Source organism: Falco rusticolus, chromosome 4, assembly GCF_015220075.1.
Source record: "Falco rusticolus isolate bFalRus1 chromosome 4, bFalRus1.pri, whole genome shotgun sequence".
In the NCBI taxonomy this organism is placed as follows: Eukaryota; Metazoa; Chordata; class Aves; order Falconiformes; family Falconidae; genus Falco; species Falco rusticolus.
In genome coordinates, this window is record NC_051190.1 from 12,219,566 (window position 1) to 12,236,983 (window position 17,418).

Sequence of the window (17,418 nt, forward strand, 5' to 3'; positions counted from 1 at the left end):
GCTTTCTTTGTCATTCTCAGTGGCTCCTCTTTGAGCCGTCTTCTTTTTCTTGAAGCAAAGTATTTCGGGGCTGAAGGCAGCAGCAGTGATTGCCCACGGTCAGTGGGAGCCCAGCTCTCAGCCCGGCTTTCTAATTTGGCAAGTGGCCTTTGCGTAGATCTCAAGTGTTTTACAGAGGTGGGTCAACAGCATTGCTATTTCAAAACTGGGGCAACAGAAGCTCAGAGCTTGTTTTGCCTGCAATTACAGAGCCTGGGGGTTAGAGGACGTGGTAAGGGAGCTTTGCACTCCGGCTTTCCAAAACCACGCAGAGAGGAGTAGAAAATTATGTCCTCCTCCTATGTAACTGTATTGCTTAAGTTAGGATTAGTCAGAAGTATTATTGCTTTCAGTTAAAGTCCGCAGGGCCAGGGGGTTAGCCAAAAAAAAAAAAAATAAAAAAAGAGAGAGAGAGAGAGAAGAGGTGCATTTTAAGGCCACGAAACTTAGCGATGCTTACGAAGCACTGAACGTGCGGAGAAAAGTCCTCAGGAAGCTGCCGAGCCCTGCCAGCACACCAGGAACTCTCCCGTCCCCTGCGCGGAGTTCCAAAGCCACCGCGGGAGTTCGGCAGGGGGGTGCGTGGCCCCTGGGCCGGGCAGACCCCCGGGGCCGGGCAGACCCCGCTCCGGCCGCCGCTCGGCGGGGCTGCATGGAGCGATCGGCGGCGCGGCAGCCCCGGCGCCGCGCGGCACCCGGGGGGCGAAGTTCCCGTTCCCGCGGCTGAGCCGCCGCGGTCACTTCCTGCGGGGGGCGGCCCCGGCCGCGGGCGCGGAGCGGGGCGGGGCGCGGAGCGGAGCGGCGCCCGGGGCGGCGCGGGGCCGGCGGGCGCTCGGCGGGCCCTGGCCGCGGGGCGCTGCGCTGCGCCCCCAGCCGCGGCGGAGGATGCGGCGGAGCCGGGCGCCGCGGCTAGCGCTGGCCGCCGGCCTCGGCTCGTTCCTGCTGGTCGTCTTCTACTTCCAGAGCAGCCTCAGCCCAGGTGGGTCCGCCGCGGCTCGGCGGGACGGGCGGCGGGGGCGGGCGGGCGGGGCCGGGGTGCCGGGCACTGCGGGCAGCCCCTTGCCGGCTCCCGAAGTCCCTGGGGAGGCGGCGGGGGCCGGGGGAGTTTAAGTCGGGGCCGGCGGCGGCACATGGCTCGGCTGGGCGCGCTGAACTTCGCCGCGCCGTTCGCCGGCGGTGCGCGGCCGCCGTGCCGGGAGCCTCCCGTCTGGGGCTCGGGAGCCGGCCGGCGCCGGGGGACCGTCCCGCTCGGCCTCCCCAGCGCGAAGCCGCGTCCTGCTCGGTGCCCGCGCCGGGGCTGGGTCGGGCGAGGGGACCCGCTCCGCTCCACCGGTGCCCGCTGCACGCCCGCGGCCGCTGCGGTTCTGGGGAGCCTGGTCGAGTTGCTCAAGGGGCTGTTTCGCTGCGTGCCTTTAAAAGTACCTTCCACGTCGGGAAACAATTCAGAACTAAAATATAAACAGTTTTGTACCGCAGGGTTTTTTTTATTTCCCTGCCTGCTTTCTGTTCTTTGGGGGAAACCAGCTCCTCTTCCCTAAGAGACTTCCCTGGGTCATTCCTGTGGCTGTAACAATGTACTAATGTTTTCTCATTACAGCAGCAATCCATCAATGGGGCCTTCAAAGTTATATCTTAAAACGGGAAAGGCTGATTTGACTGAAATGTTAGTGGAGTTTTATCAGCGTGAACTAAATGAAATGCGATTTTTCCTTTTATAGGGGCTGCTCTATCTCTTTAATGTGTTTTTTCCTAAAAATAAAAAAAAGGCTTAACTTGTTGGCTGACTAAGAGTGAAAAGGAGTTAGGTTTCGGCAAGCATTTGTTATTTCTAGAGGAGCACGTGAAGTTTGTCAAATGAATTCAGTAATCCCAGAAGACCACAATCAGTAGTGTATTCTGTAGTAACTTTTTTTTTTTTTTTTTTAAGAAACTATATATGCATCTTATTTTAGTAATGGGACTGTTCAGTAAAACATGCAGCGCTGAATGGACACTGATCTCCAGGGCTCCTGAGAGAGACGATTGCGTTTAACATTGCATTTACTTTCTAGTATTTGACTGGAAAATGCGGCTCTTTCCAGGGCTCTGGCTTTCAAAGAGAGACTCTTGCGTGTCTGAGTCAGCAGAACTTTCTGTGCTTACTTGACTTTAATCCCTTGTGTGATCTCAACAGTTTCACACAGAGTTCCCGTCAGGTCAGAGCAAACCAGGTGGCAGTAGTGGTGATGGCATCTCACAAGGGATTTGGGGGATTCTGGGTCTGGAAGGCTCTGTTGAGAGGTGCTGGCCAGCTGAGGGTTTGGGAAATGCAACACCCTTAATAGGCTGCAAATCGGTTTCCTTTGTATGGGACACCTGGGATTTATGAAAGGTCCTGCAGATGGTGGTAGGTCTGGGTGGGATTGGGATCCTCAGCTGGTGGAAACCCAGTGGCGTTTGTCACTCAGTGGAAGCCTGTTTGCGAGGGCGGTGAACACCCTCTGCAGACTTGCCCAGTAAGGTTCACAGAAGAGGTGAATTAGAGTGATAATTATGTTGTCGAAAATATGGTTATCTTCTAGCTACACAGTTGTCTCCCTGGGTCCATCCTTTGTTTTTGTGCCATTTATTTCCCTTATTATTTTTCAGTTCGCATTTTTCCCTTTCCTCTTTAGTTCTGTGAAAAACTCACACTCGCAGAGGAAAGGTCATTACCATATACAGAAAAGGAGCAAGCTAAAAATTGCCCTTTTTTTATCCCAAAGGAAAGCAAACTGAGGCCAATTACATGAATTTTAGAAGTTACAATAATAGGCAAACAATTTGCAGACAAAAATGTCATCTTTAAAGTGATGGTTGCCTTGAGGTTATTTGGAGTTGCAATTGTCTGGTGTCATTTGGTTTCTATATAATAATGAAGAAAACTGCTAGAAAAAGCATCAGTGCTATGAGTTTTCCCTGGAGCAGTCTGATCCTTTTCTGCATCTTTAGCAGGATACAGCAGGTTGCCTTTCCTGGGCCACCCACAGTCCATTACGTGTAGCGTGCTGAATAATCCTTGCTAATAGCTCATAGAGACCAAACCACCCGGCGACCAGGGCAAGGAATGCAACATGAAGATGTTGACAGAAGAAAGGTGATATAACCAGAAACCTTTAAGTTTGAGAGTGTTAAGGGCTTGCTCAGCTCAGGGAGCCGGAATGAGCTCCTCCATTTACGTTTTCCCACTTTTAATTCCACCTGGGCAGATGTGTGTTGGAGCGGTTTGCACTGAACTCTGTGGCTGTGCTGAAATAAGGCTTTCTTGTTCTGCCTCAGGAACACCCACACGCCAGCGTGTGCTGAAATAACTCTGCTCCTAAATGCCGCTGAGTTGGTTATTTTGGTGCTGGGCTGAATTCATTTGCACTGAAGTCAGCGGTGGAGTCCCCCGTTGTACCTCACAGAGGCAGACATGGGCTCGGGTGTGTTTGCCAAGGTGCCCAGGAGAGGTGAGAGAAGTCTCAGTGATCCCCAGGGAGAGCATCCACACGTGGGTTTGTGTGCTTGAGCGTGCGCTGACTTCATATCCCTGGTCATTCTGTGTTGGTTTTCCTTGTTGCTGGTTGTACCAGTGAGCAGATGCAGGGGCTGTAGTCCCTGTCCTGCCCTGGCCGTGGGGTGCAGCTGCACCCATGGACTGTCCCTGCTCGCTTCCAGCCAGCAATGCCCTGTCTGTCCTGTTGACCTTCAGCTGTCTCACTCCAGGCTCAGACACGTGGGCAAGGGCAGAATGTCTGCACCGCAGGAACGTCTTGAAGTGGTGCCGAGCACGCTGGCTGGTGGGGTTTACAAAGACTGCCACGGTGGGTAGTTACAGGGGTTTGGCTGGAGCAGTTATCTTTCAGCATCTCCGGGCCCTCCTGCATCTGGACTGCGGATGTGGGCAGGTGTGCTCAGCTGGGGAAACCCCATGTGATCTCAGCTGGGCACTTGGGAGTGATGTGGTCTATCGGGGGCCTTGGCTGTGCTGCTGTCAACACACAGCCGTCTAGGAGATCCTGCTGTCATCTACCTTCTGAGTTGATCTTCCTCTGCTGTTTCCTTCGGAAGCAGCATTGGCAATGGCTGTGCTGACTTCTGCACACTGTATGTTTTTTGTGTAGAGAAGGTGGGAATAAGCAGTGGGGCTCTCAGACCGATGTTTCACCTCACTCCAGTTGCAGCATGTCTAGGCTGGCACAGCGGTAACTGCTGGAGGCTGCTGGTCCTTGACTACATCAAAGCTTTGGTCACTGCTGTTCTCAGGGGAACTGCGCTGGTTTTAGCAGCAGCGGGGGACGTGGGGATGACTGTGCTAGTACAGATGTAGGGTAAAGGAGAACATCTGAAGGAGGTAGACGAAGGTGAGTGGCAGGTGGTAGGGCCCTGCGTTCACCTGCATCTGCAATTTCAGCAGACCTTAATTAAAAGTGCTGTGAGGCCAACACAATGGTAGGTCTTTGGGGGAAACTGCATAGGCAAACTGTACTCTGGCAGTTTTCAGGCCGCTAGTGAGGGACCAGAGGATGTGTGCATGAACTTTCAGTCTCCTAAGCAGTTAATAAGCAGCTCTTCCATCCCAAAAGAACCTGTTTCGTAATAAGAGCCAATTGGGTGCTACACAAAGCATTTTACATAACCTTCCCCGCCTCAAGGCTTCTATCTCTTTCTATCTCTGACCGGTGTTGTTTGAGGAAAAATTCCCTTTGCAGTCTCAGAAGTGTTTGGAGGAAGAGGCACCTTTGGAAGCCTGAGGCAAGGAGGGAGGGTGAGGTCATTCTATCTCATTCCAATAGACCCTTGCGTAAGAGCCAGGCTATTCTGTTCTTGCCCCATCCTTCCTGTGTCCAGTCCAGTGACTTGTGCGTGCTGGAGGTGACGGGAGACACACACACACAAACGAACGCCAGGGACGGATGGCACAAAAGCAGACCTTGCACAGAGACAGCCTGCGGGATGGGGAGTGCTCCGCTTCCTGTTGTTTCTAGTTTGTTCCAGCACTGAATCACCTTGTCCAGTAAGAAAGATGGAAAAAAACCTCAATCTCAAAATGCTGCTTTATTTCTGCTCTGGTTCTGTCCGACTGCAGCATCCAGCTGTTGCTTCCTGCGTCTTTTTAGCAGCACTTGCTTAACGCTGGCTTCTGCACTCCCTGTGTTCTGTCACAACTTGCTGTCAGCCTGGGTTGTTGGACTTCCATGGGCTTTGCAGGCTGGGTGTCCTCAGCCTTCGATCTGACTCTCTCACAATGAGAGATACCAGAACCAGGACCGTAGTAGGGCCGAGGTTGTGATACTGCTCCAGAAAGGTTGCGGGCAGGGAAGCAGCAAGATCCCTCTCTCCATTCTTACCTGCTCCTGTATAGACCAGTTGGTTCTCCTCTGGGCAGTGATAGAGCAAAGCCCCCTCCAGCCCCTCCTGGAGTGGAAGTACCACTTCTCCAGCCTGAGAGGAGGAGGAATGGGGTGTTGCAGGAGGATGAGCAGCAATGCCAGGAGCTGCCACACCACCACACATCAGAGGCAGGGAACTGCCTCATCATTGTGGTGCGGTTAGCAGCCTCCTGATGTGCCAAGGTGGATATGGAATGTACCCATTGCCCCCGTGCTCTGCCAGCTTCGGGATGGTTTCTGTTGCCCAGCCCAGCATCTCCCAGCACCAGCAGGTCCTGGAGAAGCTCTTGCTTCTGAGAGTTGCAAATCTGGCCTTTCAACTTTCCTGAGCTATGCATCCAAAGTCTGTGGTGGTTTGTGTGAACTCCCAGTCAGTGTCATCCTTGTGCCTAAAGATTTGTCCCTTTGGGGGGGACAGAAGTTATAGTAGAGATTATAGAGTGACAGAGATTATAGAGTTTATAAGCAATTTGACTGAGATCCCAACAGAGCTATAGTCTCTGAACCTAAAGGTGCACCTACATCTTGCCCAAATGGAGATACTTACACACTTAGATACTAGCAGACCCTTACAAGCCAGGATTTGTTTCCAGAACAGGAAAGAACCTATTTTAGACCTCAGTTCCTCCCCATTGTTTAAATGTATTTTCAGGCTGAAATTCAGGAGCTGCCTTGGGACATGAGTGTGGTTCAGCCAGCGAAGCTTTCCTGAGACTGGGTCATGTTTGCAGCTGGCTGACACATGTCCTCAGCATTCCAGATAGCGAGGGCTATGCTGCCTTCACCCTGGCTAATGCTGCAGGCACAGGCAGGGATGTGAAATCTAAGATGCCCTCTGAGATGGTGTTGGTTTTTCTGTTTTGTTTTGTTCGCTTTTGTCATAGGGCGGTTTTTGCCCAGCCTCAGATTCTCAGTCACAGTCCTGTGACACCCAGGATACAGCCGCTGCCCTTCAAGGAGCCAGTTCTCAAAGTACAGCAATGCTTGTTAGCCGAGGCACTGGGCAGTGTGTGCTAGAAAGCCCTCAGATCTGCCATGTCTGAAGAAGACGTGAAATGCTGTAGTCATGACCTGTTGTGGTAAAAAAAATCTGTCCAGTCCAGTGCTAAGAGCAGGGCAGTAATAAAGCCCATCTGCTCCCAAGGGCCAGGCTTTTCATGAGGAATGCTTTCTTTAGTCCTTCTTGGCTTTCTACGGTTTCCTGATAATCTCTGATACGTGCGTGCGAGAGGTTTAGGAGGGGGCTTAGCACACTGGGAGTTAACTCTGTGCCTGCAGGAGAGATGCACGTCTAGGTGGCTCTGCCAGGTGCATCTAGCCTTCGCTGGCCCCGTGTCCCTCTGGCATCCCACCCGGCTGCTCCTCTCCAGCAGCACACTGCAGCACCTGCGCTTTCTGCTTTGTTCCCACTCCCCAAACCCCAACACTCCTATTTATCCCGCAAAAAGGACTCCACAAAACATCTTCTGAGAGCAGCAGGATCTTTGCTTGTGTTTGTGCAGGAAGGACCTTCTGGTGATCATCAGTCAGGTCTGAGGCAGGGAGACGAATGCTCAGGCAGTGGCCAGGACACTCCTGGGTGTGCTGGGGTTTATGACGTGCTGCATTTTCTTTCTTGGTCCTTGCTTCCTGCAAGCATCTGAACGGAGAGCATGACAAACCCTCCATCTTAATCCCAGTGCAAACACAGCTGTCTTTCCCAGGACTTGCTATCAGAAGCCAAGAAACTACAAAGGCATTAGGTGCTTAAATCCGTTACTCCCCCTCGGAGCTGAGTACCCAAAGAAGAGCTTAACTCCCCAGGTACCTCCATGGGGCCAAGGAGGGGATGTTTCACTTTGAGGCTTTGAGGCACAGCTGGGCAAAAGCCCCAAACTCTCCTTGTTAAAAGGCAGTTAAAGACTATTAGCAGTCAGACAGGGAGGGAACATCTCACCGAGTAGCTCTGGTGGACTGAAGGGCCTTGGATGGACATCACCGTGTTTCCTGCCTTCAGTGCACAGCTTGCACTGGTGCTGGGAACAGAACAGGGATAAATGGAGCTATCCTAGAGCTGGGGGTATTCCCCTGCCACCAGTAAAATCATTCATGGGTAGAGGGAAGTGACTGGTGTCAGTGGAGAGTTAAAGCCTTATATTCCCAACCTCTGCTGTCCAGTTCAGACCAGTCTGCTCTCTCCCATCCATGTACCTGCACCTGCGGAGCTTGCAGTGCTGTAAACTGGGACACCCTGGCTCTGTCTCCTGTCTGGATCTGCAGCTTTGGGACAGGTCTATATTCAGCTACAAGCCCTCTGCTATTTCCCCCCTGTTTCACATGGATCTTTTAATTTTCCCCCTTCTTCAAATACAAGTGCCCCCTTGGCAGTAAAATCCTTCCAGCAGGGCTGGGTGATGGGAGGTGTTGCTAAATGCGTGCTGCGGCTGGCCTATGTGGATGTCCCCCTTCCCTGATGCTCATCTCCAGATGCCGGGGTCCTTGCTTCATGGCTGGCTGTTGTGGTTTATTCTAGTTAGCCCAGTTTTTGCTCTGTTGCAGGTTTGCACCCCACGTAATTCCGGTAAATTATCCAGTAAAATCAGTTGTAGAGCTCTGATAAATAGGGTTCAATCCCCAAATGTCTCCTTTGCAGCCTGGACTTGCTCTGTTCTCCGTTTCCCAGTTGCCTGTGGCTTCCACTGGGAAGCCAAGATCTTAGTCTAAGTCAAAGCCCTACGTGGGCAAAGGTGGGAAGAAAGAGTTGCTCTGTACCCCCAGGAGCTGCGTGGCTGCTGCTCAGATAAACTCTTTCTGCATATCCTTCACAGGAGATCACCCAGTGTAGGAGGTAGCACCGGGACGTGTGGTTTGAGTTTGTTTCTCATATAGTTTTAATGAGCCGGGGAGCAAAGGCTTTGTTTGTCATGTTGGAAGGAGAACGTGATGCTTCAAGGGAGCACGCAGCATGCATGAGAACAGGGAAGGGAAGGGGAGCCAAAGGACACAGTGTAAAAGTGGCTCTGTGTGACTTGGGTCCTGTGCAAGAAGCTATACTCTACTGTCAGGAGATGCAGTGTACTGGCTGGGTAGCAAACGGGGGCTGCAGCAGCACCAGTAAGGCTCTGGGACATCTACAGACTTCGTAGGAGGCAGCACGGTTCGTTTCAGCAGCCACCAGTGCCTGTTCCCCTCTGCATGGAGCCAAGCAAGCCAAGGAAACCTAGTAGCTGGAGGAACCTGCTGTGGCTAATAGCCTCAGCTGTAATCCTACCATGTAACAGTCCTGAAATTTCTGTTGCCTTCTCCCTGGGCTGAATCTGGCAGAGTACAGCATTGCCCTGAAGTGTGCTTCTAGGCTGAACCTGGAGACAGGACAGCAGTTGCAAAAAAGCAAACACACTATGCACTGTCCCATGCACACACGCTCCCCTGCCGCTGGCAAATGTCTCTGTCAGCCCCAGGCATCGCTGTGGCTCGCCTCAGGCAGCTGCCTAAAAAACGTCCTTTCTGTATGAAGAGCGGGTGAACGGCTGTGCAAGAGCACTGTGTGGGATCTGGACCCCAGCCATGCCGTCGGAGATCTACCTTGAACCTGGTGCTGTCCTGCTGACCCACCCAGCCCAGCAGGACTGGTGGATGTGGGGACATCTCTGCTGGCTTGTAGTGGACAGGTTAATGTGAGGGAAGCTAAAATCTCCCCCAGCATTTCTTTTGAATGCCATCAAGCAGGTTTCATTTTTCCCAGGCCCTTTGTGGCAGCCCTTACTGGGGTGGCTGGGGTGAATATGCTTTCTGAAGATCCTTGCATTGTAACCCTTTCCAGCTCCCACCTTTTGCAGGCTCAGAGGTGAAGGTCTGCCTGAATTTTGTTTCTAGGCAGACCAGATCCTTGCCTCGGAGAAGGAATTCAAAATCTGTGCAACCTGTTAGCTTGCTGGGGTGGTCCTGAGCAGGTTTAGCTCAGGTCCAGCCCTGAGCCAGCCAGTGGGGAGTTCCTGCAGCCTGGCAGAGGAACAGGCGCGCTGGCCTGCCTGCTCCTGTTTTCCCCATAGTGCCCCGTAGCTCTTAATATTTGGATGAGCTTTGATTAGATAAACAGGTGTAAATTTATGGCAGGCAGACTGATGGGAATTTGGCTAGGAAGAGCTGGGAGTTGGTCTTTCCTGGGAGAAGAAAGCTGGTTAGTACTGCAGCAGCTCTGTCACCCTTGGGTTTGGCAGCTGCGTCTGTAGCCAAGGTGGTTCATCACCTTCTACCTGTGCAGGAAGGCCTGGCCACATAACCCACATCCTTTGGCAGCTCTATGCCGAGTTGAAAATCACTATTTGCTATTAAGAATGGTTGAGAACTGCGTTTTGAGGCTGTGGGTGCATGTGGATTCAGTGTCTGCCTACTTTGGCTGCCTCCGTTGCACACACCGCCTCGTGCAGTCTCTCCGGTCCTTCCCCATGCCACGGTGAGAGCTTCCTGACCTCCAGCCAGGCTCCCCGAGCCCCAGCCATCCCCAGCCCTGAGGAAAGTCCAGCCTGGCTCCTGCAAGCTGCGTTTGCCTCCCTCTCTGGTGGCATGTCCTGGTTTCCTTCTGCCTTATCAATGATCCTCCCTAATGCACTGGAGCAATGAAAGGCAAATGCATTCAGTGTTGCCAGCGGTGCTGCTCTGCCTCGTGGCTGTCACTGAACCGTCGTGGTGGTCTGTCACATTGCAAAGCTGTTTCCACAGCTGGGAGATGCTGCAGATCACACTGCCCTGGATCCAAATCTGCTGTCGTGCTGGGATGAGTCTGTTACGTGGCCGTGGAAGCAAACCGCGGCTGAGTGGGGGTGCTGAGACCTGCTGTGCTGCAGAAGCACCCAATGCTGGCGAGACCCAGGTTTTTCATAATGGGACTGAATTTTCACAGACTCCCTCAGAGCATTATCCAGCTGGACCTGAAGCTGCTTTCTCCCCCAAAAGTCTTTTCTGAAGGTGGCACTGTCTCTGCAGCAGCTTAGGTGGCAGATTGGCAAGCCTCTGGCCTGGGCACAGCAGATGGGCAGGTGCTGGCAACTCAGCCCATGGTACATGTGCGTGGAGGTGTGCCACTGAATGTTTTGGACCTTCACTCATGGCATGGCCCATGGGTCCCTTCCCATCGCCTTGTCACCTGTGGTGTGGAGGGACGCTGAGGTCACGATTTGTGGCCTCTTGTCATAACAGTGCTCACAGCTTATTCTTCTCCATGTAAATGTCACTTGATTAATGGCCCTCCATCTCCTGGCCGCTCTCCCAGCCTTTCGGGGAGGAAGCAGCAGCAGCCAGCGGGTTTGAGCCGTCCCTCGGAGTGGTCTCTCTGGGAGCACTGCTCTCCCTGTGGATTTGCAGCCTCACCACTAACCTGAAACCTGACCCAAGCCTGCGTTCTGGCCAGATGTTGCTTCACTGACCTTGCAGGAAGGTGGGCAATGTTGACATGAGGTTCAAAGGTGATGTTTGTTTGGAGCCGTCGGCTGTGGGTGTCTCTGCGGCTGGCTCCCCGGCTCCAGAGGGCTTTCTTCAAGGCCAGGGACCTGGGAAATTAGCACAAATTACTTGGAGGTCAGAAGCTCCTCAGAAATTCCCCGTTCTTGTTGTTGATGCCATGCAAACGTGCAGATCTGCTCCCCTGGGGCATCTGCGCCATCGTGTTTCTCTATGGCACGAGAAGGTGGTGAGTTCGCTCCTGCACGCATCTGCAGAGCCAGGCTGTTCCTTTTGGCCAGGGTGCAGAGCTAGCATATTCACAGCTGGGTCTTTTCCAAGTTTACTCCTGGCAGTATCAGAGAGGTTGATTTCCCTTTAGCTTAATAGGATCAGCAGATGCAGGCGCCGAGACTCAAACAAGGCTGGCTTGACACTGGTGTTTTGCTTTAGTTGTCCACAAACGGCCGCCGCTGGGCGGGTGTAGGTGCAAGATTCCCAGTTCCCTTCTTCCCAAGTTTCCATTAGACCTTACGCATTCCCTGTGAAAAGGAAAGAGATGTTTTCAGAGTACCTGCTGCTAACAGCCATTCTCGGGGTTTGAGCAGCAACAGGGAGGCAAATCCAAAACCACTCAGACACGTTGCTACCAATGACGTTGGATCGGTTGTGTCTCAGTGCTGCAACAACACTGAAGATGTTTGCATCTTAAACGTGCTGGCTGGGGAGATAGGGCTCTTTGGTGGCCTCAGGCAATGCCCACTACTAAAGCAGCAGAAGCAGGCACAAGCAGCTGTGTGATGAGATGTGCTGGAGATGGTTCTTCCTAGTCTCCAGCAGGGTGTAATTAGCTCCTGTCCTCCTCTGTGAGCTCATGCATCTCTTCAAAGCATTGTAAAGCCCTTTGCTCTGTGTCTCGTGGCAGTGAGTCTCACAGGTTTATGACCTGCTGTCATTTAGAAAGGCAGGACACAGACCCTCAGCTGTCTCCACTGAGAGCAGAGGGGCAAGAGCCCTGAAGCAAAGCCGGGGAGGGAGCAGCTGTGTGCAAGGTGGTGCACGGGAAGGGTTTGCTGAGTGTGCATTTTTTCCAAGATCTGCTTGTTGAGGCTTTCATCAATTCCAGATGCACAGAGCTGACGAGATGGCTTGAAACGTATTCAGCAGGCAAGTTGTTGAGCCATACGTTGTGAGAGACATCTTTTTCTTGTATGTGTGCACGTGGCATATGTGCAGAGGGCCCAAACAGCATCTGCCTGAACCAGACCTGTGTGTGGGCAGGTTTTGAGCAAGTCCAGCCTGATCCCCTGGCACCCTGGCATGCCGTGGCCTCAGCAGCTGAGCAGAAGGTGGCAGGCTGCTGCAGATGGGCTCTTGGCTTGGTTAGACCCAGGCTGCTGTCTGAGCCCAAGAGCCTTCTGCAGCTGCAGCTTGCCTGAGCCTGCCCGTGATGGGAGCCTGCGGGGGTGCGGACACCCCGGCACTGTGCGGTGGGCAGGGGGCGGGTGGGTCTCTGGGGCAGCCTCGCCAGTGGAAAATCAGCCCCTGTGCATCCCGGCAGGGATCTCTGCCTTGGCACTGCCAGCGCAAGCCCTTCTGCTGCAATTCCTGTCGAGCAGCAGACTGGAAAAGAGGAGTTTATTGACAAGGAATGGAAATGCTGGCAGTTCAGGCTTGCGTTATATATGCAACCAGCCAGCTGGGGCCAGGAGAGCGACAGGCGTAATGGGGAAGAGAAATTGCTCTTGGAAAGCTTCTAACTTGCTTTGTAGGAGGAATTAACCATTTGAAAACAGAAGGGTGCATGGTGCTTATGCACAGATATTTTATTTGCTCACAGAGGCTGTATTCCTGCTGGATACTGTTAATTTTCTGTCTCCTATAAAGATCTTCGTCACAATCCTTGTGTCAGCAGAGAGTTAGGCACATTGCCACAGAGAACTACATCCCCCTACCTCAAATGCCTGTGATCCTTCTGTTAAACCTTCCTGACATCTGTCTCAGGCTGGTACCAGGTGACCAGAGCCTCCTGCCACCGAGCAGACATGAGAACCACTGAATGGGACAGAGTGTCCAGACCAGCTGCTGTTGGCTCTGTTCCTGCTCTGATCCCCACAGATGATGCTGTGGCATTTGGCAGGTGACTTGAAGCAGCTGGATTCTTTCTTTCCTTTTCTGGATGATTTATTGTGAGCTAATCCTATAGCAGTCACCCTTTTCCATCACTTGATTAGAGTTCTCCTGGCTGATCTTTGACTCAGGTTGACTAAATTGGAGTAAGAAAGCCTTCTTTCAAAAACAGAGCCCAAGCGATCCCTGTCTCTGGTGAGGAGGGAGCCACGCAGCCAACAGCTGTGCCAGCCCCTGTGCCTGGGTATGGCTGGTGAGACTGTGATGGTCCAACAAGTGCCATTAGTGAGTAATGAAGAGAAATTACCTTCAGAAACATAAAGTAAGCTGTGTGAGAAAGCAGGAGTCAAAAGAGAAAAGAGCTTTCATGAGGCTTTCTAGAAAACAAGGAGCTTCCTTGTGTAATTTTAATGTCTTCCTAATGGCAATAACTTCTTCCTAAGTAAACCTCCCAGCATCTTGAGCATCAAGAGTAATGCCTAAGTGGTTTTACAGCGTGTCCAGCAGCCAGATCTCTGAATCACAGTCATTTCTGGAAAGAGCAACTGCCAGTCCCTGCGCTGGCTTGGGTATGGCCAGCACTCCCCAAACAGGAGTCATCTGGCTGAAGCCTGGACAGACCAGGGATTTCAGGCTTCAGGAGTCTCCTGCAGGCAGCTGTTAAAGGCTGGGTAGTCTCCTGTTAGGGAGGGAAAGGGGCAAAAAACTAAAGACAGAAAGATAATTATTTATTCTCCTGCCCAGTGCGTGTGACATGCAGTAGAAATCTAAACTAGTGCAGGATGTTCAGACCCAGTCTCACATCAGGAGTTTAATGTTCAGTTTGTAGAAGCTTAAAAAAATACATATGTCTGACGACACCCCCTCAAACCTCCCAGCCGCCTTTGTGGCTGCTCTCTGAGCGGTTGTGTACAGCATACGGAAGACAGAGTTGGCCGCAAACCCATCAATGCTAAATCGTCTCGCAGCTCCAGTGTTAACTGCAGAATGCTGAGCTGGCACTGCAAACACGACGCTCTGTGGGCTGGGTTTGTCATCCAGGCACGAGAAGCAAAATGCACACACAAGTCCATTGTCTCTCTTGACACAAGTGCTCCAGCAGCCTGACGGGAAGCGCCTGCCGCCAGGCACGGGGGGGCTGCGCTGGTTTTGCAGTGTCGGGGAGCACTTGCACGCTTGGGAGGGTGAAAAGTCAGCACCGTGCCTTCCAGTTCCTGCTAAATCTGTAAGAGGATTAGCAGAAATGGACAGCAGAGATTACGTTGTCAGCAGTGCTTGCCATGTTTCTTTGGAGCACTTTCAGCAGAGATTCCTCTTTTTTAGTGGTTTGGAGAAAAATCCAGTCCAGATAGCTCTGAATATTGGACTGCTGCCCCCCTCCCGCCCCACGTCCCGCATGGTGTTGAACGAAGCACGTGAGCCGTGGTGTGGCAGTGGCTGATGTCACCCAGCATCCTGTTTTGAGCCGTGGCCTGTGCCAAAGGCACAGCAGAACCTGAGCAGTGAGAATGAAGGAGCTGCCCGTTGGAGAGGTATTTTCTGCATCCTTTCAGTGGAGGACGGGATGGTGATGTGACATTGGTCTTACTGTCGTCACATTTCTGTAGCAGTGGCAGTGCCAGCCCCACGTGTGACCTGTCAGAAGGCCCTCTTCAGGTGCGACTCTTGGTTAGGATCTTGGTCAGGATATGAAGAGAAGACACTGAGGAGTCGGTGACGAGGGGGACGGTCAGCAGGAGCCTGCGGTTGGGAAGGGGGTCAGGTCAGCTGCAAGGCTGCTGCCTCCATCTCGCCAGCCGTTCAGGAGGTGCCTGTGTTGTTCCTTGGCACAGTGGCATTGCCTGTCCTACAAAGGTTGCCACAGCATTTGAGAGGCTGGGCTGAGGCATTTTCCTATGAAAGTCAATGTGTCTGTGTTGAGCTAGATCCGGATGGAGAAACCCGAAGTCTGGTGGCACTTGGTGCCAGTGGCACACGTTTGCTGTCTGCAGTTTTACTGCATCTGTCGTGAGCCGTTGAGCATGGAAGTGTTTATGGGTAGGTGACATGTCATGAACAAGGGGCATTGCAACCCTGCACCGAGGAAGCAGGGAGCATCCGTCTGCCTTCTGCCAGCAGGTGGGAAACCGTGTGTGTGCGTTTAATGCACCTGGGCTCCCCGTGCACCTGTCTGTCCCCAGGGTTCTGGGGGGGCCTGTGCTGTGAGTCATTTGCTTTTTGTGGGTGGTGTAAGTGGCCCAGTATCAGAGAGGTGATGCAGCTCTGCTGCCACTCCGTCCCCCAGCGCAGCATGCCAGTGACACTGCTGTCCCCTGAGCCCTGGGCACGGGGTCCCAGACAGCAAATTGTGTACAGGCATCAGGGATCTCAAGCCCAGGTGGAAGCAGGTGTGCTTGGATTTTTGGTCCCACTTCAGTTCCCTGAGGCCATGCATTTCCACCCCCAGACATTCACCACAACCGCTGCTGGCTCTGGCAGGCTTGGCTGTTCCCTGTCTGGCTGGAACAAGAGCACGATGTGTACTCATCCTCCTGCGTACTCATCCTCCTGCGTACTCATCCTCCTGCGTACTCATCCTCCTGCGTACTCATCCTCCTGCGTACTCATCCTCCTGCGTACTCATCCTCCTGCGTACTCATCCTCCTGCGTACTCATCCTCCTGCGTACTCATCCTCCTGCGTAGCTCTTCCCATCCATCACTTTCCATAGAGAACAGGACCTTCGTCCACACCCTGAATTAACATTTCCTGAAGGCATCACACCCCCTTGTCCCTCTCTCTCACCCATGGACAGCTGCCTTCCAGCCAGCAGGGCACATCCCGAGACGAATGAATGATTTTTCCTGTTAAAGGTGGTGTGGTCCGTCGAATTATCCCATATAGAACAGTGACTCATTGTACCCTCTTTCGAGTGTGTCTCTTGGCTAGAGGGAGACTGTCGTCAGTGCCAGGGAGCCTGGTTGCTGTTACCACCCAGTTGTACCACACAGCCCTGGGACTCTGGAGAAGCTGCAAGGTGGTGATTGCTGCAAACGAGGGTATTATTTTTAGAGGGTGACACCTCCTTTCATCCCTTTCCCAGAGGAAGTCATCTTGGACATCTTGCCCATGAACACCTTGTAATGGCGTGCTCAGGGGATCCCCAATACCTTCAGATCTCTGTGTGTAGGAACTGTGTGCTTTGGGGCTGGAAATTCTGCAGAAGGGTTTGTCCCGGGCAGTAGTAGCTGTGGCGTGTGTGCATTTGATAGAAGGAGGTTGGAAAACACTCCTTTCCAACTTGTCTAAGAGGTTTGTACAGCTGGGCCTCCTCAGAAGTGAGAAGTGTCACCTCAGGTCACTGCTCATGGTGGATCTTCTGAGGAATGTGGCTGGGAAGGAGGTACTGGGGGTGCTTCAGCAGCAGAAATGTGGGCTGAAAATGGCTGCTGGGGATGGGGTGCCCCAACAGCCTTCAAGAGCCATCTGTAGCTCCTTGGAGTTGGCCCTAAGTAGCTTCCCAGAAAACCAGAAGAGTCATTTGGGAAAAAGGGAGAGACTTCCAGGGGAGGGCGGTCTGCATGATAGGAACTAGTAGGACCCCTCCGTCAGCTCCACAGAAATGGGACATGTTTTAGCCAGGTACTGGAGAAGAGGGTGGACCATTGTGCAGCCTTCATCCCTCAACTTGCCCTGAAATGGTACTTTATCGTGGCAGTGAAAACATCACTTCTAGGTGGGTGACCCTGGTGCCTGCGGTGCTGCACACCACCTTCTTTCATATGCAAATATGTGGGGGTTCCTCCCTTGGAGCTGATGGGAGAAATTTGTCTTCTGCTGCTGCAGCTGATTGTGCCTGTTGTATGTGGGCAGTTCTCAGTGTAAACCTCCTCTGCATGTCCTGCCTTGCCCCACGCAGGTTTGCTTCCAAGCTGCTTTTATTTGTGGTTTTTCCCTTAGCTTTGTGGGCAACCTTCTTGCAACGCATCTCTGTTCAGCCCTCCGCAGTTTCTAAGTGCTGGGAGGTGAGGGCAGGCAGGGGGGTTAATTATTTGGTTTGGCTGTTTGAAAAGAGCTGGGGGTGGGGGTGGTGTAGAAAATGTCTACCGGTGGAAAAAAAAGCCTGAGCTAAGCTTTCAAGCATCCCTGTGCTGCTGGGACTTGGTTCTGTCTGATCCAGCCAAGTTCAAGTCACTTGGTTGGTTTAATGTCTGCTGAATGAAACAGTGTTAAGTCAGGACCACGTGAACTGCCGACTGGAGCATTCACCTTTCCCGTGGGGAGCAGTCCTGGCAGGCTGGGCTGCTGGTACCGGGGTGTCTCTGGGCACGATCCTGTACTTGGCTGATTCAGCAGCACCTCTAAACAAGGGTGTGTTGCACCACCTGAGCCAAAACTTCCAGTGATCTGTTGCTCAGCCCCAAAGTGAGCAGGTACATGTTTTCCAGCCCACCGTGTTG

The 17,418-nt window shown here is 52.8% G+C and overlaps 1 protein-coding gene across 1 annotated transcript in view; it reads left to right on the forward strand.

Moving 5' to 3' along the window:
* The first annotated feature begins 894 nt into the window (after window positions 1-894).
* CHST13 (carbohydrate sulfotransferase 13) overlaps window positions 895-17,418 on the forward strand; it is a 32,175-nt gene continuing 15,651 nt past the window's right edge. Inside the window, exon 1 of the mRNA XM_037387268.1 lies at window positions 895-1,018. Within this exon, the coding sequence (XP_037243165.1) occupies window positions 925-1,018 (94 nt within the window). The 5' untranslated portion in view covers window positions 895-924. The remainder of the gene's footprint in view (window positions 1,019-17,418) is intronic.